The sequence below is a fragment of the Stigmatopora nigra genome, chromosome 12 (assembly GCF_051989575.1).
Source record: "Stigmatopora nigra isolate UIUO_SnigA chromosome 12, RoL_Snig_1.1, whole genome shotgun sequence".
Classification (NCBI taxonomy): Eukaryota; Metazoa; Chordata; class Actinopteri; order Syngnathiformes; family Syngnathidae; genus Stigmatopora; species Stigmatopora nigra.
In genome coordinates this window covers 6060426-6087796 of record NC_135519.1, presented here as the reverse complement: position 1 = coordinate 6087796, position 27371 = coordinate 6060426, and the positions used below count along the sequence as shown (strand labels likewise).

The following is a 27371-nucleotide window of genomic DNA, read 5'->3' as shown; positions in this document are numbered from 1 at the left end:
TAGCAAGAAAGTCACAGTCAAAATTGTATTTTGGTTTTAATTATTTATTTGCAAATGTGACAAGAACATCTGCAACGGAACAGCTTAACGTTGGTCCAGTAGAAAATAAAACCACTTGAATGATTCCATACTCTAGTGTTCGATTGTGTCAAGTTAAATTGGAATTCTAGGTTTCTTAAAAAAAAAAGAGGCAGCAGATGATTAGTGTCGATAAATCTGGAACTGTTGAACCAGAAAATGTTCATTTCCCAACATAAAACTAACAAAAAAGGTTAACGATCTGGACAGAGAATGCCATCAAGGTTCTACGTAAGAAAAGAAGAATTAGCTTGCTATAAAAAAAATGTACAAATTTCCAAAATTTAACTTAATATTCACATTCGTATATAAAACTTAGAAAACATGGTTCTATCAAAACCTTCTAATAATAAGCCACTTTTCCCCCCCCATTACTGCAGAGATCATTTTTAAATTACCATACATTTCAAGGATTATTTAGACATTATGTTCATTATTAATAACATCATATTGATTTTGTTCTTTTTTTCCAGATTTACTAATTCATATAAACATCACAAGTCAATAAATTAACATGCTACTACCTCAGTCCCTGAAAGCCAAATTTTTTTAACCGTGTTACTGAGTGTGAGACAGGCTTTTAAGTACGCAAATGTGTGTATGTGTGTGTGTGTGTGTGTGTGTGTGTGTGTTATGAGTGTAAACTGTGTGCAAACCTGCCTATTACTCCAAGTTGGGTAGAGGGGAGTGATGTACGGTGGGCTAAGTACCTTTTTTTTTATTTCTGAGTCCATACAAAAAATAATTCGTTGTAAATATATAATATATTTTTATACATATTTGAAGATATTTACAAAATATACCCAGAACTACACATTATACTGTGCATTTTTTTTCTTTCGAGAATAAGCGGAGAAAGTGAAAAAAAAAGAAAAAGCGTCAATATTACAAAATAAACAGGAAAGCACTTTCTACGTACACTCTCCTCTTCCACGGTTTTGTTAGTCAAAGCTTTGTCTCTTTAGTCCTTTTCCTATTTTTTAGTCCTCTTCTTTCCATTTGTTTTGGTCCATACATTCCTTTCAGGAGTAATTCAAAAATCTTGGAATGCCAGCCACTTCAATGAGGTCTCCAAACATTTTTACATTCCAAAACCTCTGAGTGTACAAAGTGATTTTATATATATGTGAATATATATACATAAAGTCTCTGTTAAAATGAAATATAAGAAATAGGGACCCTGGAGAATGACAGTTTGTCCCTTCTGTCAAAGCTTGACGTGTGCTCTTTGTAAGACTTGAGGGCACGTAGGATGTAGTGCATGCAAAAGGCAGTGCAACAACGCTGCTGCCAGCGTGGGTCCCAAAGGGGTCCATAAATGGGCTGGAAGCCACAAAGTGGAAAAAGGAACCAGCAAAAATGGGGGTGATTTCAGGGCAAGGTGTCTTTGCCGAGTGATCTTTTGGGAGTTTCGGTAAAGAGTGCAGGTGGGAGCTCATGTTTCGACATTGCCATTGATGTGCTGATACTTGGGGAGGCACGGCTCATCTGGTAAGGGCTCGTGCGAGAACACCGAATCGTCGCCGGAAGAACAAGAGCTGCGAGTGTCGGGGAAGATTGGTGAATACTGCTCGGTGGGGGAGCACAGGTCCAGATACTCCTGAATACACAGACAGTGGGTTTGGTGAAATCACTTATGCTTGGGGACATTATGTTCACATGCGTTTAAGTTAGTGTTTTGTTACATTTTTAATAAGGAAAAAACACCAATGCATTATGAAAAAAATATCTGAATGACTGTGTGGGCATAGGTTATCAATTAGAAGCAGATTCTTGTAAACTGTTGAACTACTACTACTTTACTAACTTCGTAAAACAGATTTTCACATAAGTCTTGTACTTATTTTGTGCACGTAATGTATAAATTATACTGTTATGTGTACATATGTTAACAAATTCATTCATTTGAATTAAAAAAAGATTAAAAAAGATTTAATCAGCTGAAAAGCCGTCAAATAAAGTGTCTTGTGGTTTTTTTTAGGGGGCGATCTTGGTTGTTTTTTTGTAGTTCCACTTTTGAAGGAGACTACTTACTGGTGTTTTCTAGAAAAGAGAACTGGATTCCATTTTCTTAGCTCAAAATGAAAGGGCTCACATTCCTAAAGACCTCCACATCTGCCAATGGTTTAGGGCAGACAGAAGAGAGGGTGGGGAGTGCGGGGGGTTTATTATATTTCAAAAGTTCAAAATGAAAGTTGGGCTTTTTGGCGTCAACTTATGACGTTCCAGAGCGAGAGTTTAGTTTTGACAGCTTTCCATCTCCCCCCTCTCAGCAAACAGATACCACAAAAGACACAAAAGGGAATGGACTTCGCAATAGGGAGCATGCTCGTAATAATTCGTCATATTTATGGAGCCTTGGTGGCCTTGGATCAAATAATTTGGAGGCTTTTTTGTGTGCGCGAGTTGGTGGGTGTAACAATTTTGCTCTGAAAGTTTTCAGCAACATTCTGCTGAACCCTGCTTGCACTGGCGATAGTATTCTTTGTCTTGGATCAAAAGTCGTGTTGAACTGCGTAACAATGTATCCCATATTTTCATTTTATTTTCTCAAAAGGTCGACTTCCATTTGGAAAGGAAACCATAACATGAGAAGATTATGCTTTGAAACCACCCGGAATTCTTTGGGGAAAACCAATAACCAAATACTGCACTAACCTCATTGGTGCTAAGTGTAAGAATGCGATCCAGATCCTCGACGAGCTGCTTGAAGGTTGGTCTATGGGATGATATGGCGTGCCAGCAGTCTTTCATCATCATATAGCTGAGAAATACAATGTCACAGTTGGTTGATTTAACAAAGGAGTAAACAAGATATCATTTTCTGCATCCTGCCTGGGTTTTTGCTATCGCTCTACCAATATCCAGTCAGATACTCCTACAAAGCTGTGCCATTGTCCTTTCATTGAAAGACAGACACTGATAGCAGCCAGTGTTGGCTTTGTGACAAAAGACACTAACAGATTGAATCAAGGAGACGGATGAGCTCTACGTCATGGATCTGATGTAGGACCATTTCTATTTCTATTTTTACGTGCAAAAAATGGCAACTCTTACAGCTCGTTGGTGCAGTTGCCAGGCTTGTCCATGCGATGGCCCTCTTTAAGCAGCTTGAAGAGTTCTTCCACAGGAATGCCGGGGTACGGGGAGCCCCCGAGGGTGAAGATCTCCCACATCAGGACCCCAAATGACCACCTGTTAAGGAAGAACACCAAAGGCTTGATCAAAAAGAAAAAGGTAGCACCGATTCACATCACGTTTTGGACAAATGGCTCTTAATTAATACTATGCTTTCAACTTGGGTGGGTAGTCCTGACCTCAATGTTGCCAACCACCTTTTAATTCCTTCACAATAGACATACTCAGCCAACACTAATTTTCTTCGAAAGGACACACATTTCAGCACATTCTTCTATCAGGACCTAAAAGAGGAATAACTTTATATTCTGTCGGGATCCAAAGGTCATTGGGCTGATTGCCAGACTTCACCCAGTGTCTTATTTACATTGGGCCGTGCATGCATGTTGCTGGTGTCAATGGCGTCTTTCATCTTGTGATACAAACCCACTCCCAGTGCCCTCATCTCAACAATGGCTTTTGTGCACTCTGTGAAAAATACACAGACCACCTTTGTCTAGTTACGCCACACCAAAACAAACTAGACCACCCAAATGGCAGAGAAATGAGGAAAGAGCAATTGACTTATTGATTAACTTTGCATGTCTTCCGTGTTGTAAAAATAGACAAGTCAGCGATCCATCCGATTGTCGAATATTGTTGAAACTGAATCCTTACAATGTCAGCCTTTAAAATCTTTGTTACAAACAGTGGCTTTCAAAGCTATCATCAAGAAAGCAACAGGTGAGGAGTATGACTAGTAAATAATCAGTTCCTTCCATCTGTTTACACAAGCAGTACCAGCCTCATGCTGGTGTCTCCTCTTGTTGACATACTCATCTCTCCTTTCCAAGCTACTTTGTAAATGCTTCTCAGCAATGCGTCACCCTATTTCCCCATGTATTTGTGCGGCCATCCTTGACTCTCCAAACAAGCAAACACACAGATGTGACCTTATCCCTCACCTTATATACAGGTTCCATTTCTCCAGAGAGGAAATTTTAGACCTGTATATTTTTTGTTCCATCTTATTCAATCTCCAACCTCTGCAAGAACTGATCTTTATAGCATTGAGTTGCACCAGTCTACTTTGAATAGGGACCACTTCCATTGTTATTCATTTAACCTCATGTCATGTGTCATAAACTTATGCCTGTGCCTGTTTTGAGTTAACCTCCACACACACTTTTCATACTGCTGCCTTGCTTTTGCTTTCACATGTTCTGTGATGGAGAAAACAATCACTGAAAGTGAGTGACGAAATGATATTAGCGGTGAGCCAACTAAGAGGTTTGCGAGCACACACATGCAGCTTCCAGTTATGATTGATTGGTGCTCCCCTGCAGAACATGAATGGATGGCATCATGTGTACATGCCGATATTACTTTCAAGGGCATGCACGCGCACGGAGATGTAAAATGGAGAGACGCCATCTCACAACGAAACTGAATTGGAAAAGCTCCATATTGAGATTGCTCCTGGTGCATGTGGATGCAAAATCCTTTTCTTACGGCCATCTTGCGAGGCATTTACCTAATTGCCATATACACCCTCTGCCGCCTGCGTCTGGAGCAAAAACTTCAAACGACGCTGTCAGGTTGCATATGACTCAAACACCAAAATGAAAGTAATGCACTGCCTTTGTTCTCCTTTTAGAACGAGTGGTCTTGGAACTTAAAAAAAAAAGACCGACGGGTCAGCAATTCACATACCAGATGAATGAAAATAAGAGGAGTGGGGGGGGGGGGGGGGGGGTGAAAGAAGGTTTTAGGGATTATTTTGAGCATCTTCGAAATGACAAGCCTGGTGTTCAAAGGGAGGTAAAGGCAGAGGGGCTCGAGCAGGAAGACGACTGCCATGCAGATCTGCAGTTTTGTCGGGTTTGGACTAGTGCGGGGGCCCAAAAAAGGGGGCGTGGGGTCTAAAATGAGAATCAGTGGGAGAGTAGGTACTGGTGGTTTCTGGGCTCCTTCCAGGGCCCTTTGAAGCTGCTCAGATTAGTAACACAGCATTGGCTCCAAGTCTAGCGTGAAATCCTCACTTTTGCCGCAAACTGGCCAGCATTGGCCCCCCTATAGGCAGCAAGGGCTCCACCCACCAAACACCTCAGACTAGTTTCCATCTCTCCCCCTTGCTTCTTGATATTGTCTTCATGAAAAGTGAGAACTAAACATGGTTTGACAAGCCCTATTGTCAAAGGGCGTGGCATATTTTAAGGTTAAGAATTACTTACACATCACTCTGGTGCGTGTAGACCCGGTCAAAAAGCGCTTCGGGAGCCATCCACTTCACAGGGAGGCGACCCTGTGGACAAGAAAAGAAAAAATAAGTCCAACTGAATGATCAATTGACTGTCATTTCTGGAGATTGTAATTTCGAGAGTGGCTGGAGGATAAGTAATTCCCAAAGGAACATTTGTATGGTTAAAGAAATAGAGGTCAGGGTTAGGGTTAATGCATAGTGTAGTATGTATCTCTTTATGCTATTAAAGCACTGACTGGAACGATCAATATGATCAATATGCATTTGGTGGCTTTGCCTAGATGTTTATTTAAGTGAAGTGAACGTGCACATTTTTTTTCAATGCCTATTTTTTTGGGTGAGGCAACATATAGCCTGGAAAATGTGGTACAATTTTATCATCACAATCCAGTAAGTTTGTGTGCTCTCATTGTATTAATGATCATTACTCTCAACCTCACTGCTTATTGTTTTTGTTGACAGCTTGTTCTCAACATGATTGCGCATGGGATGAAAAGGCATCCATGCATACGGAATGAGGGCGTGCGGATGGGCTGCTCTGCGGTGGGAAAGAAAGACACCACTGCGCCGCTATGCAGTTGTCAATTATGTTTAAACTGCTCCCCCCCTCTCACTGTGTCTCTCTTTCTGGCTAATTGTATAAGTGCCTATGAAACTAAAAGGGAGCGGGATAAACAAGGCAGTCTACAGAATCCCAACATTCACAAGCTGCCTGGGAACCTGAAGCTTCTGCCAAAACACAGATCCAAGAAAAGAGTGAAAAGCAAAGATGAGGGAAGAGAGTGAATTTGAAGGGTGGCTAAATAAATCAGTTTGTTGCTCCTCAAGACACCTCCCCCTTGCCTAATAGTGCACGATGCCACGCAGGTCGATGACTCACATTGGTCGTCTTTTTATAGTAGTCGATGTTATGGACGTCGCGGGCCAAACCGAAGTCTGCGATCTTCATGACGTTGCTTTCTGTGACCAGGACATTCCTGGCTGCCAGGTCTCTGTGTATACACTAGGTTGGAGAAAGTGAGAAATACAAGGGGAGAGGAAAGGGGGGGTCACAAAGAGGAAAAAATGAGGGCATGAGAAGAATTATAGACATTTACGTCACTCTATAAATAAATCAACTTTGATCTCTTGGACACAGGTAGCGCTACCTCTTATAACCTCATATGACAAAGTTTTGTAAACGTGTCCAGAAATGTCAGATTCCTCTTTAGCCACGCTCAGTTCAGTAGATCACGCATGTGCATGAATGTGCGTGTGTGAGCGAGAGTGTCACATTCCGACAGTGAGCGGGAGCGTGAGGCTGTCTTTGGACAACATTGCTCCACTACTATTGTGAAAAAAAATGAAAAAAAAATACAATTCCTCCACACAGAGGGGCCTTTGTCATGGGATAAGACACAAAGAAGGGGTTGGATGGGGGGGTGACATCAATGTTTTTTTTTTTTTTTTAGATAAAACTCCCACAGAGACTCACAAGTTGCGGCCATAATCAAACCTTCCTTCATCTAACACAATAGCGTTTGTTCAGAGATGGTGGAAAAACATTTTACCTTTTGGGATGCAAGGTACTCCATGCCCCGTGCCACTTGATAAGTGCATGAGACCAGATCTTTGAACGTGAGCTGTTCGTCAGACACGCGGGCAATGTCGTAGGAGTACTCCATCCCAGGTGGCCGACGGGCTCGGAGGTACTCCCTTAGATTACCTTTGGAGGCATACTCCACGATCACATACAGAGGCCCTGTATCGGAAGAAAGATTGCCATTACTTGAAGAATTTAGCATATAACTACCATATTTTATGATTACAACTCGCAGTCTGAGCCAATCCATGAAAAAAAAAAGATTTTTCAATCAAGTTATTTTTTATTAAAGCTGGCTTCTACATTGTCATGCGCTTACCGAATCAAATCAATTCAGGTCATCATTTTACATTAACCTGATAGGAATGAAAATGTATCGAATGACATATAGATCACATAGATATGGATTGCATTCATTCTGCAGGTGTTGAATAAATAAATACGTAATTTATTTTCACATACAACTGAGTCAGCTTTGAAAAAATGTTAATTGTGGAATGCAAGTCAGACAGATTTAATTCATGCGACCAATCACTACCAGGCCTCCCAGTCAAAAGCACCATCAAAAGCAACTAATAAGTTCAAATAGAAACATTTTGCTTACCATCTTGTGTGCAGGCCCCCAACAGATTAATGATGTTTTTATGTTTGCCGATCATTTTCATCATTTCCATTTCTGACACCAGGTCAGACAGGTCTTTTTCGGTGGCGTCATCTGAGAGCAGAAGAAGAAGAATGATCCAACATTGCTCAGGGAAAAGAAACAAGCTCACATCCGACCATCCGTCTAAGCCTTGACTCAGAGCTCTATGTCAACCAGTCAGACAGCACCTTGTTTTGTAGCACGTTTTGATTAAATGCAGCTGACGGACAATGTGGACGAATAAAGTTACAGCACCGAGGGGAAATCCTCGCGCTGACGGCAGCGGCACCCTTTCAGTGCTGAGGGGAGGGCAACAGAATGACTTAAAGATTAATTCTGGTACACAAGCTCACTTTTATCATTGCTGTAGTCGGTCACATTGCCCAAATTCCTTCACTGACGGGACCATTTGTAAAGTTTTTCTGCTGCTATACCTGATCCTACCTAACCCCCCCTCCTCCTCACTCAAGTCTTACTTTCATTAATACCAACAGTTTGACTCGCGTCTTTGTGCGGGTGCTGAATGAGCTCCAACCAGCTGCTGCTTTGGGGTCAACTATGTGACCACTCCTAAAGTCTTACCTAGCCGACTTACCGTCCCCATAGGCGTCATTCACCAACCACCAATAAGAAATAATAATGACTCCCCCAGGCTCAACTTTGTCTAGTAATAAACTAACGCTGGACTATATATATCACATCACATGTAGAATGTACTTCATTGCCCACAAAGTGGCACACAGTGGCATCCTTGTAGAATTTTATGGGGGTTACCAACTTACCTTTCAGCATCTTGACAGCAACAGTCACAGCCTCTTTGGGTTTGTCTTTATCGACGCCAAGAGCTTCTGCCATGACAACTTGGCCGAAGCAGCCTTCACCGAGTGGTTTGCCCAGGGTCAACCTGCAGACGCCAAACAAAATCGTCAGAAAATCAAGCCTTTTTATTCCCAATCATGCTCATTTTCTCAAAGCATCATTGTTTCTTTTTTACATTTTGCATCAGTTCTAGTTTCTATCAAACAGTGATTTGACTGCAAACTGGACCAGTAAGTTAAAATCTAATCAAAAACATTGAAGGCTTTAACTTCTAAACTGTTTACCAAGCTTTGGCACGTGCTAATATACACTTAGTTGTTCCATTACACAGCCCAGACACATTAACTTGTGACGAGTGGACGGCTGCCAAAGTGCTGCCACACTGGCGGGACTAACTACAGCTCCACATGGAAATGTAATTAACTTTTTGGTATGCCATATTGTAAATGTAAACGATAGCACGGCGGAGTATAGCACACACGGCAGCTTTTGAGGTGCTGACAGAGACTTTCAATGACTCCATCGGGCATCTACTTTTAGTTGTGTTTTAGTAGTGTTTGATTGTTTGTGTTGTTTTGTTTTTCCCTTATTTTTTCTGATTGACAAGTGTTAGTCTCACCTCTAAATTTAACCAACTCAGTTAGGAAAACTTTCACTCCAGGCCGAAACAAGTTCCCAGGACCTGAGGCCAGCACCCTTCCACAGTAACACAATCCCCTATCTGTCTCCACACACTCGCCACACTCAATGGCCACCATTCTAGCCCATACGGCTACACATAATTGATGTTATTTTTTTCCCCCCTACGCACGGGCCACAAGTGTTTGCATTCCTCAGAATTCTGACATGAATCCTCTACTATTGGGTGACAAGCACAGTATATCAGAAATACACTGACATTAATTCAGACTGACGAAAAAGGCTTTCTTTGTTCATTTGCTTAAAATATAACGGAAAATAAATAGTATGTGTCATGATAAATAGCCCCTTCTTGTTTGTTTACAGGTATGTGGTCGTTAATACAATGTAGAAATGAAATTAGCTAGAGTGAATGAATTTCCATAAAATCTCATTTAAACCATTGAAGGGCAATAATTAATTATCATCATGCCTAGCATTGTTATTGGAAAGATTATGATAAAGATGAACTGTCTGCTCACCTGTCCCTGGAAAACTCCCAACGTGGATCCTCGGGAAGTTCATATTCAGGAATTGGGTCATCATGAGCGGAACTCCGCCGCGTGGTGATGCGTACAAGTGGCGTGTTGGAATTCATTGATGAACTGGAATCAGCCGACACCTACAGGTACCACCCAAAAAAAATGGCTGATCACCACTATCAAGGCAACACGTCTGACTAAGCTCCAAGACATCACTAGTGCAGTTCCTTCACACATGACTGAAGTCATTTAACAAATTAATCAATCTGATTTCAGAATTTCCTGTTTTCTATTCAGATAGGAATCAGTGTTGATTTCAGTGAAATGAACACCAAGAATGTGCGATAAGCAACATTGTGAGTGTGTGTGTGTGTGTGTGTGTGTTTTTTCTTCCAACCTCACCTTATCTCGAAACACGATTCAGTCTCTTTGCAGCGTGCGTCTGAGATTTTATGCATGTTTTTATTCCACTTGAAGGGAAAAGCTCAAACATACAATTGCAAGGAGTTGACTTGCTCTCCATATTACAGTAGCGGTCCATGGTTTTAAAATATATACCATTTTAAATATGTACTATTTTAATGTGTATTGAAATCTTAAAACCATGCATCTTTAAAAAAAAAAAACCCTCATGTTTGTGTCATGTTTTGTTTCCTCTAGAGGTGTTAGATGTCTTAGAACTCTTTATCTACTTTCTGTTACCTGGCGGCGCAGAGGGATCTGTTTGCTCAGTTTGTGAACTGCAGGTTGGCCACTAAAGTCCGGTTTCTTGGCCGTGTTCCTCATTCGGCAAACCACCACGATGCCGACCATGCAGGCGATGAGGAAGACCCCCGCGCAGTATATGGCGATCTCCACATAATCGGGAGAAATGGGATCCACATTTTTCTCTGCCGCTGGTCAAATAAAGAAAGAACTATGAGATGTTTGATTAAAGGAAAGATACAAATAGACAAAGTTGACACACTGACTGGTGTAACTTTAAACCCTGAACTAAATGACCTCTACAGCACGCCGAGTGCACCACGTGAGAGACTAGCTAATGTGAGCACACCAAGAAAAAGACAACACATGCCTTACTTGATTTCACACACAAATGAGTGCAAGGTATGGATTCCTTGATGTATTTGTGCTTCAATGATGAACTGCTCCATAGTGATTGAAGTATACGTATACGCTTTTTTTTGTAAAATAAAGTTGAGTAAGCCTAAATATGGCATTCATTAAATTATTATCATGACATGCAGCCAATGAGGTTTTCATCTAAATCTAAATAAGAAGCGTCGATTCTAGGATAAACCGATAAAAAAGTACTTGTTTTTTCCTCTAGTACTTATAATTACAGACCTATCATTTAGTAGTGTACAAAAATAGTATGACAAAAGTGCGAGATTATCGAAAGCAAACCTATAAAATTGTTAAAAGCTTAGTTTGGGCTCTGATAATTGAGAAAGTAAAGCCCAATTACATGCATGAATTGAGCTTTATCTTTACCACTTTATTCCAAGAAGAAATAAAGACTGATAATGACAATTATCAGAGCCCGGAAATGTGAGAAAATGAACCAAAAAAAAAGATGTGTAGAGACAAAAGGTTGTCTAAAATCCTTGGCACTGAAATGCCACATGAGAAATGTGACAGAGTAGAAGGTGAGAGACAAATCTTCCCCTCCCTTTAGAGTCTGGAGACACTCAAGCTGCACTGGGAGCTCCACTTCCGTCCCCGAGTTATAATAATTTGTCTGCAAATGACCTCCTTTATCTGCTTTGGGCTTTTAATAGCATTGCGGTCCAGATCATCTTAAAAAATATATGCCCCTTGTTGCTCTTGCATGACGGTATCTCAGTTCACACCATGTAAGTTCCTCTAAGTAATCGAAAATTTGAGCTTGAGTGTGCCTTGCGCTCCAGTGGGAGGACTTGCCTTCTCGAAACTAATAAAACCACACACAATCCAAATATAGTGGACTGCGATTAAGGAAGAAATGGAGAGGACAGTCAAACAGTGTATTTACCTGGAAGCACCGTCAACCAAGCAGTGTGATAGGAGATCCCAATAGAATTACCCGCCAAGCACGTATACTCCCCAGCATGTTCAAATGTTACATTGGGCAAGTAGAGAACTTCTATCTCCTTATCTGTGGTGTTTACACCCGCGGTCTGGAGAGAGGAAGAAGGAGGAGGTGGAAAAGAAGAAGGAGAGGGCAGATGATAAGAGTAGGGGGCATGGGGTGGGGATTTGGAAGCAAGGTTATATAGGAAAGATGGGGGAAGACAGAGAAGAGAAGAAAAAAAAATGAGACCCAAAACACCAAAGAAGATATAGTAAGAGTGTGATGTTCAATGTTAAAATCCCATCTAACGCCAAGATGTTGTGGAAAAAAACAAAATCCCAATAAAGAGCCCAAAGACATTACATATACATACAAAGAGACAAACTAGAAACCACTCCAGAGTTGACATTAAACAACACACAAAGACAGAGAGCATCGAGAGAACAGCTACATCCACTATATTGACACAGCATAAGGGCATACAGGTGACAAATATATGTGCTGTGACAATTTTAGTGTTTAGGTAGACAGCTCCGCTCAATGCTTCCAATGCTGAGACATTCAGCAGCTGAAACACAAAGGTGAACCATTAAGGGCGGGAAGTTTGTGAGGAACCGGGACCACCAAGAAACCACCACTAGGACCGCCACAAACAGCGGGTCAGGGTTGAAGCCCAGGAAACCACACCGGGAAAGGAGGGAAGGTTGCTCAAGTCTTGGGGTTACCTGGCATGACAGTCAGCCAGCCCGACTGGTTAGCTTCCCCTATATAATTGGAGACTTTACAGATATACTCCCCAGCATCATCCTGTGTCACGTTGGTGAGGGTGAGCACCTCCACGTCGGAGCTGTTAATGCCTGAACGCTGGAATCCACATATTATGACAGGACAAAATCAAAATGGGAAACATGCAGATGCGCAAAAACGATGAAAACCGCTTGTCTGAAACGGATAAAAGAAAAGACACAGAAAGGTCTCTCCCTCTATGGAAGTGTAGAGAAAATATTGATTAAAATATGGAGCTGCAACCACTGGGGAAACACTAGAAAGAAAGGGAGAATAGTTGGAATCCTATTCGGAAAATATGAGAGGTGATGTACCTTTAGCACTTTGACATAAGGATGCCCATCGGGACCAAAGCGACTGCCATTTTCGGTTATGTGCTTTAGCCACTGGATATGAGGTTGGGCGTCACTGTATACTTTGCAGACGAAGCGGGCGTCTTCCCCGACGTAGACGGATGTGTTGGCGGGCAAGCCTGCTTGTAGAATGGGTCGGTGAGGGGACCGTTCTGTACAGAAAAAAAGGTTCTTTTCACTTTCCACACTCGGAACAGATCAAAATGAAATATATGCATTGGCGCAGTGTCTAGACATTTTTATTAATTAACCCTGATGAATTAAAAAAAAAAACCCAGATCAACCTGTTTGAGATCTACACTATGTTGTAATAGTGGCTCTATAGAACCATTTTATCTGAGCAACCACAGTAAATCAGTTCATTTATGGTTGATGTAAAATCACGCATGCAACCAAAGGTCAAGTCAAGTTTATTTATCAAGCCCTAAATCACCAAATGATCCCCAAATGTGTTGGTTTTCCCATGATAAACAAATAAAAGAAGAACTAAGTGCATGAGACCCAACATAAAACTGTCTTTCATGACCATTCTAGTTCAATAATTAATGGGTTGGTTAGACTGTGTCGCACTAGTACGGCATGGTGTCACAATAAATACACGCATGTAGTCAGTGTTCCCACCTACACAGCCTGCAGCGAATACACAAGCCAGTAGGACAGTTGAACTTGATGTGAATGCCTATCATAAAGTCAAATGTCTCGAGACCACATGGTAAACATCTTTTGAACATCAATTTCATTTTAACGATTACAGTATCTCTGGGACTTTCTGAGTTGAGCTTACAAAGATTTCCCGGCAAACTTGGACAGGCAGAAACATGACTGGTCTCCACTTATCGCAGGATATTTTGGAGTCCTCACACAATACAAAGATAATACAAAGACATGGCCATATATTCTTAATTCAAGCAGGGATAAGACCACTATAAAATTTGGTATTATATTCTATAGGAGTTGGAGATTTATGCTTGCATGTATCCTGGAAAGTGAAACATCTTTTTCACAGTACCCCCACATGTCGTGCTATCTGCATTCTTCTACAGGCAAACATTTGGACTGCAAATCCAAACAGAGCGAGACCTGTTGAACAATGCTCCCTTTCAAACCGCACCGGGCCGCCACAAGCGGACTGACGAGCCTCACCAACCCCCACACTGACAGCAACCACCCGCCGCCATGAGACACACACACACACACATTCACGGGGAATGACATCACTCAGCCTGAGGCACTGCGTTGCCTTTTCAAACAATGCCTAAAGGTAAGGGCAGTGCAGCATTCAATTGACTTTGGTTGAGCATGTTCATTTAGGTTCATTCATGCGTCCTATTGGCAGAGTGTGGGGACGTTCATCGAAAACTTGACTTCCGAAATAACGAAACGGAGTAAATATATTGAGAACTGTTGTTCCGATAGTATTTTTTTAGTATGCCGCTAATGTAGTATTGTATTGCAATCTTTTTTGAAAATCTGCAGATGACTGATTTCCCTCTTGCATCTATAACCTCCTTTGTGTATTTTCCTAGTGGTTTATATCTAACACAAAATGTGCATATTTTTTATAGTCACAGAAAGGGGAACTATGTTATAATCTTAGATCTCCCAATGTTCACGTAAAACTACAAGTGACAATAAAAAGTAACTGGCAAAACAGTATAATCTGTCACCATTTAATGTTCTTCGGAAGTACGCGATATTGGAACAATCTTGTCAGGAGTCATTGGCGAGGCATCCCATCTCACACGGGAGACCAATAGTCAAGGAGGGGAGGACGTGAACTCAGACATGAACTCCAATCTAAAGAGAAACTTCTGCTCTCTTCTATTCAGTTCTTAATAGTTCTAATTATTAAGGGAGCAAATTTGGACAGAGTAGTAGTTTAAGTAGACTTTCTGCATAGACTAAGGCCTTAGAGCTACCATGGGGGGAAAAACTGCACAGAACAGAATACCAAAAAGAAGCTCCAAATAACTAAGGGCCACTGGGTGCCGCCGTCTGTTTGGGCTCCCCATGTGTGACCTCTCATCACGCGTGTCCACTTGTGGTTTTCCAACCGCTGCGCTTACTTCATAAGGCCAGTTTGAGCCAGAAATCGCTGGTTTTGCTTTGTTTTAACAACTAATCCTGGAAAAAAAACACTGATAACAGCAGTCTTTTCTAGTTCCCCCCCTTTTCGATTCCAAACCCTCTTTGTTCAGCACACTATAAAAGAGTAAAATGAAGCAAGAGGTTGCAGGGGGCAGTGGCTGTGGAGCCAGACATTTAAAGGCTTTACTGCTCGGCTATAAAACTGAACAAAAACAGAAATGTCCAGTGTAAAACAGATCTTTACTTCGCGGCACAGTGGAGAGGAGCTTAGTATATATATACATTTGTGAGTGTATGTAGTATTTGCATTTGGCCCTGAGATATTCCATTGACATTTGATAAAACACAGACATAAACATGACTTGAAACATTGGTGTATTTGCACGCAGCAGTGACCAGTGGACCCTTAAAAATCTGCTGCTGAACATCAGTCCTATTGCGGATTTCTGACCTTTTTGGTCAGATAAGTGAGTCCATGTGATTACCACTTGTAAGCAATTCAAGCAAGTCCAAATAAGGGAGAGTCTAGACCGTTAACATATATGCTTACATTGATCCTGAATTCTTATCCCACTGCTTTGCTGCTGAATGCTGATTCTGATAGCTCAGCAGAAAAAAACATAGCGTTGTGTATTCCAAAGGTCATTAAAAAGCGTTAACCAAGTTTGATGAGTGCGGTGGTGCTGACCAAGCAATCCTTGTGCTTCTGATTAAGTGACACTAAATTATAATCTATCTGATACATTTACTTATAGCATTAACTTTTAATGGAAACTATATAAAACTCTCTTTCGGGTTAATTCTCTTTGTTTTAAGGACTAGGATACGACAAAATAAACTGCATAATTGTTACTTTTAATTGACTTCATGAAGAAAAAGACCCCTACCCATCACCATTATTCACTGCAGTAAAATTTGCCTAAACTAAGATTTGTGCATTGTGTCGTAACTTACCGACAACATCCAAAGTGTAGGTGTGGCTAATGGATCCAAACTCATTCTCCACCAAACAAGTGTAGTTGCCTTTGTCCGATGGAACCACACTCTCCATAATGAGGGTCCAGTGCTGACTTCGTACCTTTAAAAGCAAGTAAATTAATTAGACATTCACACAAGAAAAAGGATCTAATAGTCAGTAGTAAAGTCATGATTATTACAGATAACATGCGTCACTGAAATGAAAAATTATGGCCAACATATTCTCAATGCTGTTGTGCAAACTAGAAGAATACATTGTGTCCATTACTTTGGAATTTAGGGTGAGATACCGACTATTATTTGTATCATTTCAATGTACATCATGGCTTATCTTTGTGTGTGTGGGATCACATGAACAATCAACAATACTAACAATTTCTATGTATATTCAGACGGACTGGAGAAAGACAAGCCAACCTTTCCCACAAAAGCGATCTTATGCTACAGGGTTGGGCTCAGATACTGCTTTTGTCTAACATTTGTTGACGAAAAAAGGAAATGAGCTGCTGGTGTTGTGTCAGATAGGCTGAATGTATCATTTTCGCCTGGCTGTTTTTGTTTGTATTGTAACAAACCTGCTAAAGGCAGAATGGATGCAATTTTAGTAGCTACAATAACATCATCTCCACCCTAAACTCTGCTGGTGGGGCAACTGTCAGGCATTGGCTATTGTTTCTCACCAACAATAAAACATCTACTTTCTATTTTTTATGTGGAATTAGATAGAGATTAATATATTTTATCCTGTTCAAAACATAACACCGAATTGTATTATGCACAATCTCAACAGAAACCTGCTCCAGTTTAATCATTAATCATCTTGCAAATTCCACAGAATAACGAGAAACCAAAGTAAGAGGGATGTTTTCCCTGATTGAGTTACCTCAGCCCCATTTCAATTCAATCCTGTCACTATTTTTCTTGACTGTCCGTGGGGGTATTTGACCCACAAGCCCCATGCCTGAGGTCTAATGAGTTACAGTGAGAGACTCTGCAAAGTATCCTGGTGAGAAAATGCTCAAGGATGAGCAATTCCAATTTCGCACCAGAAACCATGCCCTCGTTACCTCCGTCTTCATTGGAGCGTGAAAACGGGGTGAAAGGACACTCAGTATTATTAACAAATCAAATTGAAGTATTCTATCGGGATAGCTGCAATGACTTTAGCCCAGATATTAGAAAGTCTGACATTAAATACCAACAGAAGTACTGTATGATTTATTGTTGTTTGTCCTACCTTATAACCACCCATGCGGTCCTCTTGATGGAATGGCCTGCTGTTTTTAAGCCAGCGCAGCTTGGGCCGGGGATTGCCCCCCGCGGCACAGCGGAACTTGACTGTGTTGGCAGCTGGTACTGCATGCAGCTTCTTCTCCATCTTTGCAGCCGAGGTCCAGTATGGGGCGCCTGCAAAGACAAAAGGGTTGTTGTTTTCAGTTAGGTGAAACATCTTTTTTTGTCTTAATTCACTGCTGTTAGAACCGTCAGTGATTCTTAACTTTGTTGGAGCAACCGAAACCCACCAGTTCCATATGAGCATTCACAGAATCCTACTTTAGTGTAATTTAAAGTATGATTTTTTTTTCAAATTTAAGATATATAAATTCGTCACAGCACTAATTGGACAAGAAATGCCATCATACCTGAGACCAACTCACCAAACCCAAGTTAAGAACCACTGTTGTAGATGCAGCACAGCCAAAATCAGGCAATCCTCCAAAAAAACAAAGCAACAATCCCAAACAAAAACCTTAACGACACCAATCCACGTGTTGCCTAAATGCCCCAACCCAAAGGGACACACTCACGCAGGACAATAAAAGTCAATTTATGTGAAAAAACACAAAAGTGTGTACCAAGAGTGGAAAAATCTTCAGTTCTAATGGGGATGCACTTGTTTTTTGCCCAGAGGGTAACTGGACCATTACAATCAATTTCATTTCATTTAACTTAGCAGCTTTTATTTCCCCACTTCCTCAAATTCCCCAAACTCCCCTCTTATTCCGGTTGTCCCTTGGCAAGATGCATCTGGCTCACAGATGCTTATCAGCCTTGGAAAACCATTACTATTATTAACATGCTTTCAGAATAGAAAAATTGAAGCTACCAAAAAAAGATGTCATTAGTTCACCAAACCCAGTCCCTCTACAAAAACCGCCTGCCTCCCAAACTGCCTTGTGCTAGTTTCCCTAAATTTCTCCCTAGCAGGCAGCTAGCAAGCTTTAATTCCAAGCAGCCCTCCCGCCCCATTCTCTCTGCACCTGGGAGCATGATTGCTGAAGCAGATGGAGCTCAGAGGGAAAGAAAAAGTTTTAACAGCGATCTAAACGGTCTTCCACACAATCACTTCCTCTCTTGTATAACTGACAAACAACAGAGGGAGTTCCCACTAATAAGACCACAACTGTCTTCAAATGTGTATAGTAATGACAATATTCTGGCTTTATTGCTCAATACCACAAGGCATACTTTCATTTCGGAGGAATTTGTACACTGAGTTCTCAAACTATAATTAGTCCTTTCAGTTATAGACCTTCTCCCTCGCTATCTATGTTCCTTTTCCTTGGTATCTTTATCCCTCACACTCCTTGCCTGCATTCACACGGACAGATTAGACGAAGACTGTCCACTTACAAGCTCATCTCACCAAGTCAACCTCTGACCCCAAAGTGGCAGCCAGGATGGAGGATGAGCCTTTGTCATGAAAGGTGAGTATTGCTGTTCCCATGCCCTTCATCTGGAGGTGCAAGCTTTCAAGCAGGTTGACCCTCCAACCTCTCTCCGGATGAAGTGACCAACTGCTGTGGTCCACATGAAGCCCTTCACTTCTGAAGCACAACACATCTGGATTGACAGTCATGGCATCTTATCTGAGGATGGCCTGCAGTGACCAGAGGTTATCCTCCTAAACGATATATTTTTTTCTCATACATAGTCACCCTGAAAGATAAGTCATTTGGTCCAAACTAGAATTCCAGTAGTGTTACATCCTATATCTATTAAGACGTCGATCCAAGTCACTGCTGCAGTGTCAATTTTTTTCCACTTTTTTCAATAAACATTATGTGCTGTATCTTTGAACATGTGAAAACGTAGGTCATATTAAATTGAAATTATGAATACAAGTTTTCCATTTTACTCTTCTGCAGTGTTGACTTTTGTTTCATCTTGGATAGATTTCTTTCTTACAATCTTACATTGCGAGGTTTCTATGAAATGGAGCTCTGTCAACCGTGACTGGTGATTTAAACCATACTGGGAAAAGCTGTCAACCAGAACAACTGTGACAAAAATTTGGCTCTTTGCCTTCATCATGACATCAGCGTTACCCAGCCTTCACTTAAAGAAAGCTTCCCGCACAAGGACAGACTTCTGTGTCTCTTTTAGGCTACCACTGCCAACCACACACACACTGCCCATTCCTTCTAACAACCAGAGGCATTCAATCTTCCTAACAGTGTAAGTAAATCACTCCTGATGCCCAATATTTTCTGTGTTTATTCAAAGCAGCGAATATGAAAAGGCTGGCTCTTTCCCACCCTTGCCTATATACAACCTCCCCCTCCCTTGCTCCAGGCATGGGCTGGGGGCCAGTGCTCCACAAAATAAGTAGCTAGTTTCATGCAGCAATCCTCCTCCCTGTTATGTTTTCCTTAATTTATTGTAGTTATATAGAAAATGCAACTCTGCGTAACTTGAAAGACTGTCCTTGGGTTTTTAACTATTTTATTTTTTGTTTTCAAGCAAGGATTGGTGTTTGAGTTGTGTACTACTGTGAATATACGTTTCACAAAGACACGAGTCTTGGAATTAGTTGGGTAAAACCACCCCTTTGCACACATAGTTCAGACACACTCAAACATGTATGCCTGTCAGGTAGGTAACTGAGTCCAGATGCTTGTCTTTTGTAATAGATGAGCCCAGCTGACTAAATGGCTAGCAGGATGGCTCCATGAGGCTTGGCTACCTGGAAGACACGAGCTGAAGGAATTTTAGGAATCTGTGTATTCTCTGGAGCCTAGAAAATTCGCACACACACTCCCAAGCACGATCTAAACCGGAATGTGAGTGGACGAATCTGTTTTTTGGTGGTATGAACATTGCTGTGCCCTAAAGTATTGACTGGTTCTATTGGTTTCAGGTAGGGTCATGTTTTAGTTGGTAATTCCTCCCATACTCACTTAGTTGTTCTCCGTCCGCCCCCGCATCTTCTGTTCGATCTGTATCGTCTTCATCATCCCCCGACGAGATGGCATCTGCACACATCAACTAGGGTTACTAACCCCCTACTTTCTAAGGCGAGGCACATCTGTACATAGGTGCCAAGTATTAAGTCATGACTTGGGGGCGAAATGACTTTTGATAGCTGATTACTAATTTTATCTTCAGAACACAAAATGTTTCTCTATGCTTATTGTCAGTGCCACTCAAACTTCCAGAGGACCCCACTAGTTGGATTCACATCCAAAAGCTAAACCTCATCCTGCCCTGTCCTGATCCTGACTGGTCCCTGACTCACCTGTTACATTGACTATGAAGCAGACCGTGTCTTTGCCCACACTGGTGCAGGCATACAGCCCCGAATCCTTGGGTGTGGCATCACGGATCTGCAGCACCTCCTGCTCTATCAGAGTGCGGTTGTTGATGCCCAGTGAACTGCCATCTTTGGTCCAGGTGATGGTCCCCTTTGCCGGCAGCGGGCAGCTCAGCTTCAACACCTCCCCCGGGTGCACAGAGCACACCGTGGGCTTAGAAATTTGGTATTTATTCGATGCGTCTGCAGAGCAAATGGTGGAAGAGGAGGAGGCAGAGGAAGAAGGGGGAGATGAAGTGGATGAAAGGGGTGCACAGGAAGGTGGAAAAGAGGAAGAAAAAAGCCATAGTGTAAGAAACAAAAACACCAAAACACCACCAACTGGATGCACTTTGAATCAAATTATACAGACAGAGTAAAATTCCAACAAAATCCCAGTGAGTCATTTGAAACAGAGCCCTTGGAAAATAGTCACAAAGATAAGTGTGCAGTGTGACTTGTGTTTATTGGTTGGAGAGCATGCATTTAAAGGCACGGCAGGTAGAGTTAACAACAACTAACCCAAAATCTCAACTGTCTGTGCCAAGAGGACAGCGGGCCATAGAGGCCAATGGTAGAAGTTGACAAGCAGAAGGGAACTTTTTCTGTCTTTTTTGTTTGTTTCTTTCTCTAGCTTGCAGTGGTCTGACACTCCCGTTTTCCACTTCCATCATTTTTATTCTAGTCCATAAATTGTCCATTGAAGATCTACAACTTCTGCACAATATCAGCTGGCAGGGGAGGAGGATCAAGACCCTGCTCTGTTCCAAATAGAAGGGAAAATCAAAAACCAGCCAGTGAATGCTTGTGTGTGTACCGTGACCTTATTATACTAGGATAGCTACCCTGGGAGTAGGTGAACTTTCAATAACTCTAAGGTTGAAACTACTTCTACAGAATAGTGGACATTCAACACTCTCAAATATAGCCAGCTGCATTGTTATAAAGTCTTTAAAGCTACACACAGGGAGGGGGAAAGTGGAAAATGGCAGTAATGGTGTGGCATAATGATGAATGGATATTTTGAGCATTGGTTACAGGTTGATTGGTATAATTACCAAGTCTGTGGCACTCCTAAGCTTTCCTGTGCCTCAACAAGCAGATCTTTTCAAACACATTGCACCCACATGATGTCCTGCCATGTGTGTGTGTGTTAAATGTGAAGTATACACTGTAGCCTCAACAGGAAAGGAAATTCTGCAGCGAGCCAGCAGCCACGGCATGCGTGCATGCCTCTAAACGTTCCCACTGGGCGTATAAACACACAGGTACAGTTCCTGTATTGTCTTTTTTTTTCTTTCCTGCTTGCCTACGAGTTGGACATAAGCAATTCTTACTTCATCAATCTATGTTTTGTGGGTGGTCTGATAAGCAAGGGGTCTAGGCTGAATATAATGGGATCTTTTATGATGTGACGCTTCCAGCCTGTTGGCTCTGAGGGAGATATTGAGACTGCCAAGGCACTCCTCCTTGGCATGGTAACACAACACCTGGATGTTAACATGTGGTACAATGATCATAACAAGCACAAAAGTGAGCGGATGCTTCTACACAATCTGAATCACTGCCTATCAATATTAGCTTTCTTTACAACCTTAATATTGTCTGCCAGTATTAATATGTGACTTTGATGACAGTTATCTTGTGAATAGATGCATTGATTTTATTTCTCTGATTTCCAATGGGATTTTTTCCCCTCAAATACAAACAAATCTGAAATAAAGGACTACCGAGGCCCAGATTGTGTTACATAAATACAAACAACAGGGAGAAGTGGGCTTCCAAATGGCAAGCTTAATTAAAGAAAGCATAGATGTGTTAGTTCTGCCCTCATCACTTGCTTTATCTCTGCTGTGTCCATCTGGCCCTCTCCATCAACTCCACCTCCCACTGCCTCTCTATTTCTCTCTTTCACCTCATTTTCCATTTTGCCCTCTTCTTCCCCCATCCCCGACACCCTCCTCCGCACTGTCACCCCTGACCCGGCTGACCTGACCCCGTTGACACCTCCAGCACACCCGACTGTTCATGGGAACCTTCGTCGTATGTCAATACACCGGAAACATACTGAGATGACATCAGCAACTACAATAAACTATGAACTATATTTCAATTTTGGGTTGTTAATAATGACGCCTCCTATTACACATACACAAACACTACAAGGATGCGTGCCAAAATAAAGATTCATTTAAAAGAATGCTGCTATTAAAAGTAGTTAACTGTCAAATTGCAAAAAAAACTTAACCCAAAGAGTGTAGTAGTGCTTTTATTTGTGCGGAAAAGCGTATTCAGCTAAAAGTCTTCCTTTCTATATCTACTCTCATTGACTAAATGTAATGACTGCCATTTCATCTCAGCACCCACAGCAACACACATTAGCAAATCAAATTATCTGTGCAACTCCTCTTATCCCTTCTTTTTCCTCTCTTCATCCTTTTGCATCCTGCTCACGAGGGTAAATCCCCGGACCTTTTTCTCCTCTCGTTGTTTTTTTTTCTTCTCTTTTTTCTCTTTTGACATTCAAATCTCTCCTTTGCTTTCTTTGCTATGACAAAGGAACGGCTCCGTGAACTGGCCCCCAGCTAACATCCATGGCAACAGCCCCCTTCATTTTGCCTCACCCACCCCACTCCTCTTCTCCCAATCAAGGTTTTTCCTGAACCTTTCCCGACCCTTTTAACTCTCTCTCTTATCTCTTTTTAGGTTAATGTGCCCGGCCTAAAAATGTTTTTCATTTTTATCTTACATAGCTGCTCAGAGATAATTGGTCAGGGTGATATTCACTTCTCTGAATAGTTGTAACATTAGATCTACCTTTCCATTCATTTTCTATGCACCTTATCTTTATGTTTTTCATAACATCATGCACAAGACCAGATAGATGCTGGACTGGTCACCAGTTAATTGAATGGTAGATAAACACATGCATTGAAACCTTATCAAAAGTCCAAACCTATAACTCATCGACTTCCATTGAAATATCAATTCATTTTGAATTACACTCAGGTTTGAATTACATCCTAATTTTATCTGAAGAAAATTTCGAAGGCTAAGCATGCTGATCATCACACATCCTAATTTAGGGTATGAATCACATGGAAATTGTTAAGTATGTGTTAAAAGCAAACTCTATTAGATAGTAATTTACGCAGCTGTAAAGTAGTGATTTCTTATTGTTTTCCTCTATCATCATCTCTCCCTCCTGCTGTGGACCAATGACACATTAGGTGTTAGTTTGGAGTTCAGGTCTATTGTCAACAACACGACCCTCCCCCTCTCAAACACACACATTCTCTATGTCATTAGCTAGCCATCTGACACTTTTATACTTCTACAGCTGCCCTACTACCATTGAGATTGCACAGAGTAACAAAATGGTAATAAACACCCAACAAGCAACATATCTTCTCACAGACTGGACAGCCATGACCATGACTCCTTATGGAATCAGGCATGTTCCTTTTTGAAAATGAGTGTAAAGTAAAATGATCCCAAGTCTGTGCCAAGAACGCAAGTTCAGCATTCAACACAAAAGAGACAAAGACGCCTTCGTGAAAAACGTCCCGATGTTACTGGTGGCGGTTTCCACATTAGAGACTCAACTTTTCTGTCTCTAATTACCTAACCACTCAACTATTTGGAGTTGGTCTACACGCAGTGCAAAATGTTTTTTTAAAGAACAAAGTTTGGCAGGGAGAGCATAGGACAAGGGCCAAGTCATGAACTGACTTTTGTCAGCTGCACTCGCTTATGGGCTGCCTTCCAGTGTGCCACTTTTATTCTATATGTGCAAAGGCGAAGAAGGCCAATGAACTAGAGTCAACCAATGTAATGGATTGTGTTTGCCGCCATTGTCAGAGTGCAAACGGAGTGCGCCTGGACAAGGTAAACACGCTCCCACAGATACCACAGCGGCTTCAGTGACAACAAAGGCTCTGTTGTGTCGAGCCTTAACTAGCACACCGGCTCGGCTATAACTGTTACAGGTAGACAAACTCGCAGGGCCACACGAGCTCTAGTGAGACTACACTGATATGCAATCTCAAGCATCTAAAGTTATTTTACTCCCACGCGCACTCACAGCGTTGCTGCAGGGCAGAGCGGGCTGGAGGGAATCCCAAACATCTCCATAAGGGGGTGTTATTAGGACAGAGAGGGTGGGACCACCAGCCACTGTGTCTCCCTAACATTAACGCCTTTCTGGAGACGCCAGTGGCTTCAATATGGTAGTATAAATTGTGCATGACTGAAAGCCTCTAGAAGTGGATTCATATGATTTTTGTGCTGTGCTATGTTATTCTGAGAATGAGCCAAATATGCACAAGTCTAAGAACACACCTGATCTGTAGAAATTGTGTCCCTAGAGAAAAGCAAGGCATCCTCTTGTCAATAGTAAAGGGCAAGAGAAGGTGTAGGATGAATACTCTATAAGTGTGGCTTTAAGGGTGATTTGTTTGCTAAACAAACAAGTTGCATGATAAATATTTAGCACAACAATGGGCTTTGGAATGTTATAGAGTAGATATGAACGTCAACACTTTCTTTACAAACAACATGAATGGACACGAAAAGCCTTCAAAGTAACAATGGAACAATAAGACAAGCATCAAAGTCAAATAATTGAAGCAAGGCTATACTGTATGACTATCAATTGCTGGATCGCATGGTTTCCATCTGTAACTGTTGGGTTATTTGAAAGGTTTGTTCTGCTAAACCCAGAACTGATTTCTACACTTATACAAGCATGGACGTACACACAGTTGATGGAAAAAAAAACAGTAGTTGATATTAGCGTTAAAAAGGTCACCAGTATCATTTAAACAGTTCAACCAAATACAATCATCCAATACACATTTTTTTCTACTCCAACAAAAGCATACACTACCATTCCAACCCTCAACCCCACTTTTCCATCTCACTTAATTCCAGGCAAGTAAGCAGGACACAAAAGTACTGCCAGCCTGCCAGTAGAAACAATGTCCCACCCTCCCTGGGACCACCAACCAGCCTGATATATACACCTGCTCTCTAAAAACAAATCCATTTGGAACACACAAACCACACTCTACCGTTACGACAACTCACCTTCGGGTTCCAAAGTGACCTCCTCTTCCTTGGTGGTGGTGATGGGGGGCCGTGCCACACTCACGGTCAACAGGGAAAGCAGGACGGCAGCCAGCAGCCAGACCCACGAGGCCATCCCGTTAGAGGGGGCCAATGCTCCCCATGCCCCCCTTCTCCGCCGCCCCCTGGACACTGATCCCATCTGCGGGGGTCTGCCCAACCATCAACTGCTGCCAGGTCGGGCTGTCAAGCACTGGAATTCACCCGATCACCTGGGCTGAAAAGAGAATAGCACAATGGTTACTTGGAGAAATTGCACTTTTTTGTTTTAATATATTACTTTTATTTTAAATACACAACTAACACTTTTTACCAACAATTTTACCATGCAAAATGCAGTTTGTATCACACTTTTTAGGCTGTGTACTAATAATTGCTGTGCATACAAAGAATGCGCTCAACCTGTTGCTTGCACCAGAACACCTTGGTGTATTTACATCGCTCCATTGTGCAAATTCACTATAATACTTTTAGGAATTTAAAACCAATCACGCCTTTATTGCTCCATAAAGCCAAAGTTTGTGTTATAGTCTTTCATTGTAGTTGTATTTTTCTTCCGTACCAATTTTTTGTCAGTCACATTGACATAAAATGAAAGAGGGGGTAAATGGACATACCATAATTCCCATTATAAATACGCAAATATATACAAATGATTTTTTTCCATTACATTTGACACTTTAAAACCACGTCAAACCCAGTTGCTTGAGCTCCAAAATGAGTGCTGCCTTCATTTAAAGCAGACTTTGAATGAAATTGCTAGGCGCGGGTTAAATTCCCATTGAAATTCAAATCAGTTGGCTTTTCCTCAATGGGGGGCCATTTGGAGCTTCTTAGTGATTTAGGGGCCCCGGGACCGGAGCTCTAAAACAACAACTGCGGTCACGGGATAATTGCCACAGTAAAGACCGTGCAGAAAATTAAGCATAGTGATAAATAACCAGGCCAAACATTAATGGGATCTAAAGTGATGATGCAATGTGTTGTGTGGCCGGCCATTTGTCCACTAAAAACAAACAAGGTTCTCTTTTTTGGGGAGAAATCCTTATTATCATTATTCAAATTGAGATCAACACGCAACTTTATAAGAAATGCACATCTGTGTGTATATTAGTGTCAAAGGTGGAAAACCAGAAAATGACACACACGCACTAAGACCGATGCACGTCATACAAGTTTATCCTGCCGGTTTGGATCACAAACAAACACAAAAAAGGCTTACCAGAGTGGAGTAAAATCGTGTAGTCGTGTTTTGGCATGCAGGAATAAAGGAGGACAGAACATGGGCTCGATCCAAACGGAGGAATGTCTCCCAAACTCCTCAACACTCCGAAAAGAAAATCTTTCTTTTTTAGAGTTAACTCATCCAAACTCCGATTAAATCACAGCGTATATTCCAAGCCTGACTCGTTTGCCATGCAAAGAAATCCCCCTTTTTTACGCGTTTTATCCGTAAACGTTGAGTTTAAAAAAAAAGCCCAGCGAAGTAAAAACCCCGAAACTTTAGTCCTCGCCAGCAAGTTTCTTCTTCCAGAGGGGCAAGAAAAATCCAGCTGTGCACTTGACAAGTCAAAAGAAAGTCTTGTGGATTTGAAATTAAGAGGAACGATCACACAGATGTCCGATGCAAAATGTGTGAAAATCCATCAGCGTGTGCGCTCTTCTCTACTCTTTGCTGACGCTCCTCGCAGTGTTTTACGCAGACGCTTTGTCAGGTTTACTCGCTTTTTCTCCTCCTTACGTCTCCACAC

General features: G+C 41.7%; 1 protein-coding gene across 12 annotated transcripts; it reads right to left on the bottom strand.

The window, feature by feature from the left end:
* Positions 1–443: 443 nt before the first annotated feature.
* fgfr2 (fibroblast growth factor receptor 2) lies at positions 444–27371 on the bottom strand. 12 transcript variants are annotated; one of them, XM_077729196.1, is made up of 18 exons: positions 26843–27371; positions 25582–25837; positions 20440–20697; positions 20102–20176; positions 17158–17327; positions 15897–16020; positions 12816–13006; positions 12441–12579; positions 10359–10558; positions 9663–9802; positions 8466–8587; positions 7645–7755; positions 7009–7199; positions 6339–6461; positions 5430–5500; positions 3136–3273; positions 2737–2842; positions 444–1678 (listed from the first exon to the last, which is right to left on the bottom strand). In XM_077729196.1, exons 2-18 carry the CDS (start codon positions 25760–25762, stop codon positions 1514–1516), a joined length of 2505 nt encoding a protein of 834 aa, XP_077585322.1. In that variant the 5' UTR covers positions 25763–25837; positions 26843–27371; the 3' UTR covers positions 444–1513. The 12 variants fall into 12 exon arrangements, with proteins under 12 accessions (XP_077585322.1, XP_077585323.1, XP_077585321.1 ...); XM_077729197.1 differs by having other exon boundaries at positions 10365–10558; XM_077729195.1 differs by lacking the exon at positions 12441–12579 and adding an exon at positions 11677–11821 and having other exon boundaries at positions 10365–10558; positions 26843–27370.

Bases quoted from the DNA above. Each gene is read 5' to 3' on its own strand.
- fgfr2 (XM_077729194.1), bottom strand. From the start codon at position 25,762: ATGGGATCAGTGTCCAGGGGGCGGCGGAGAAGGGGGGCATGGGGAGCA. The intron at 7,200-7,644 runs GTAAGCAAAATG...CTTCCGATACAG, and splicing joins GGGGGCCTGCACACAAGATG to GGCCTCTGTATGTGATCGTG. The intron at 2,843-3,135 runs GTAAGAGTTGCC...TGTATTTCTCAG, and splicing joins GGCAACTGCACCAACGAGCT to CTATATGATGATGAAAGACT.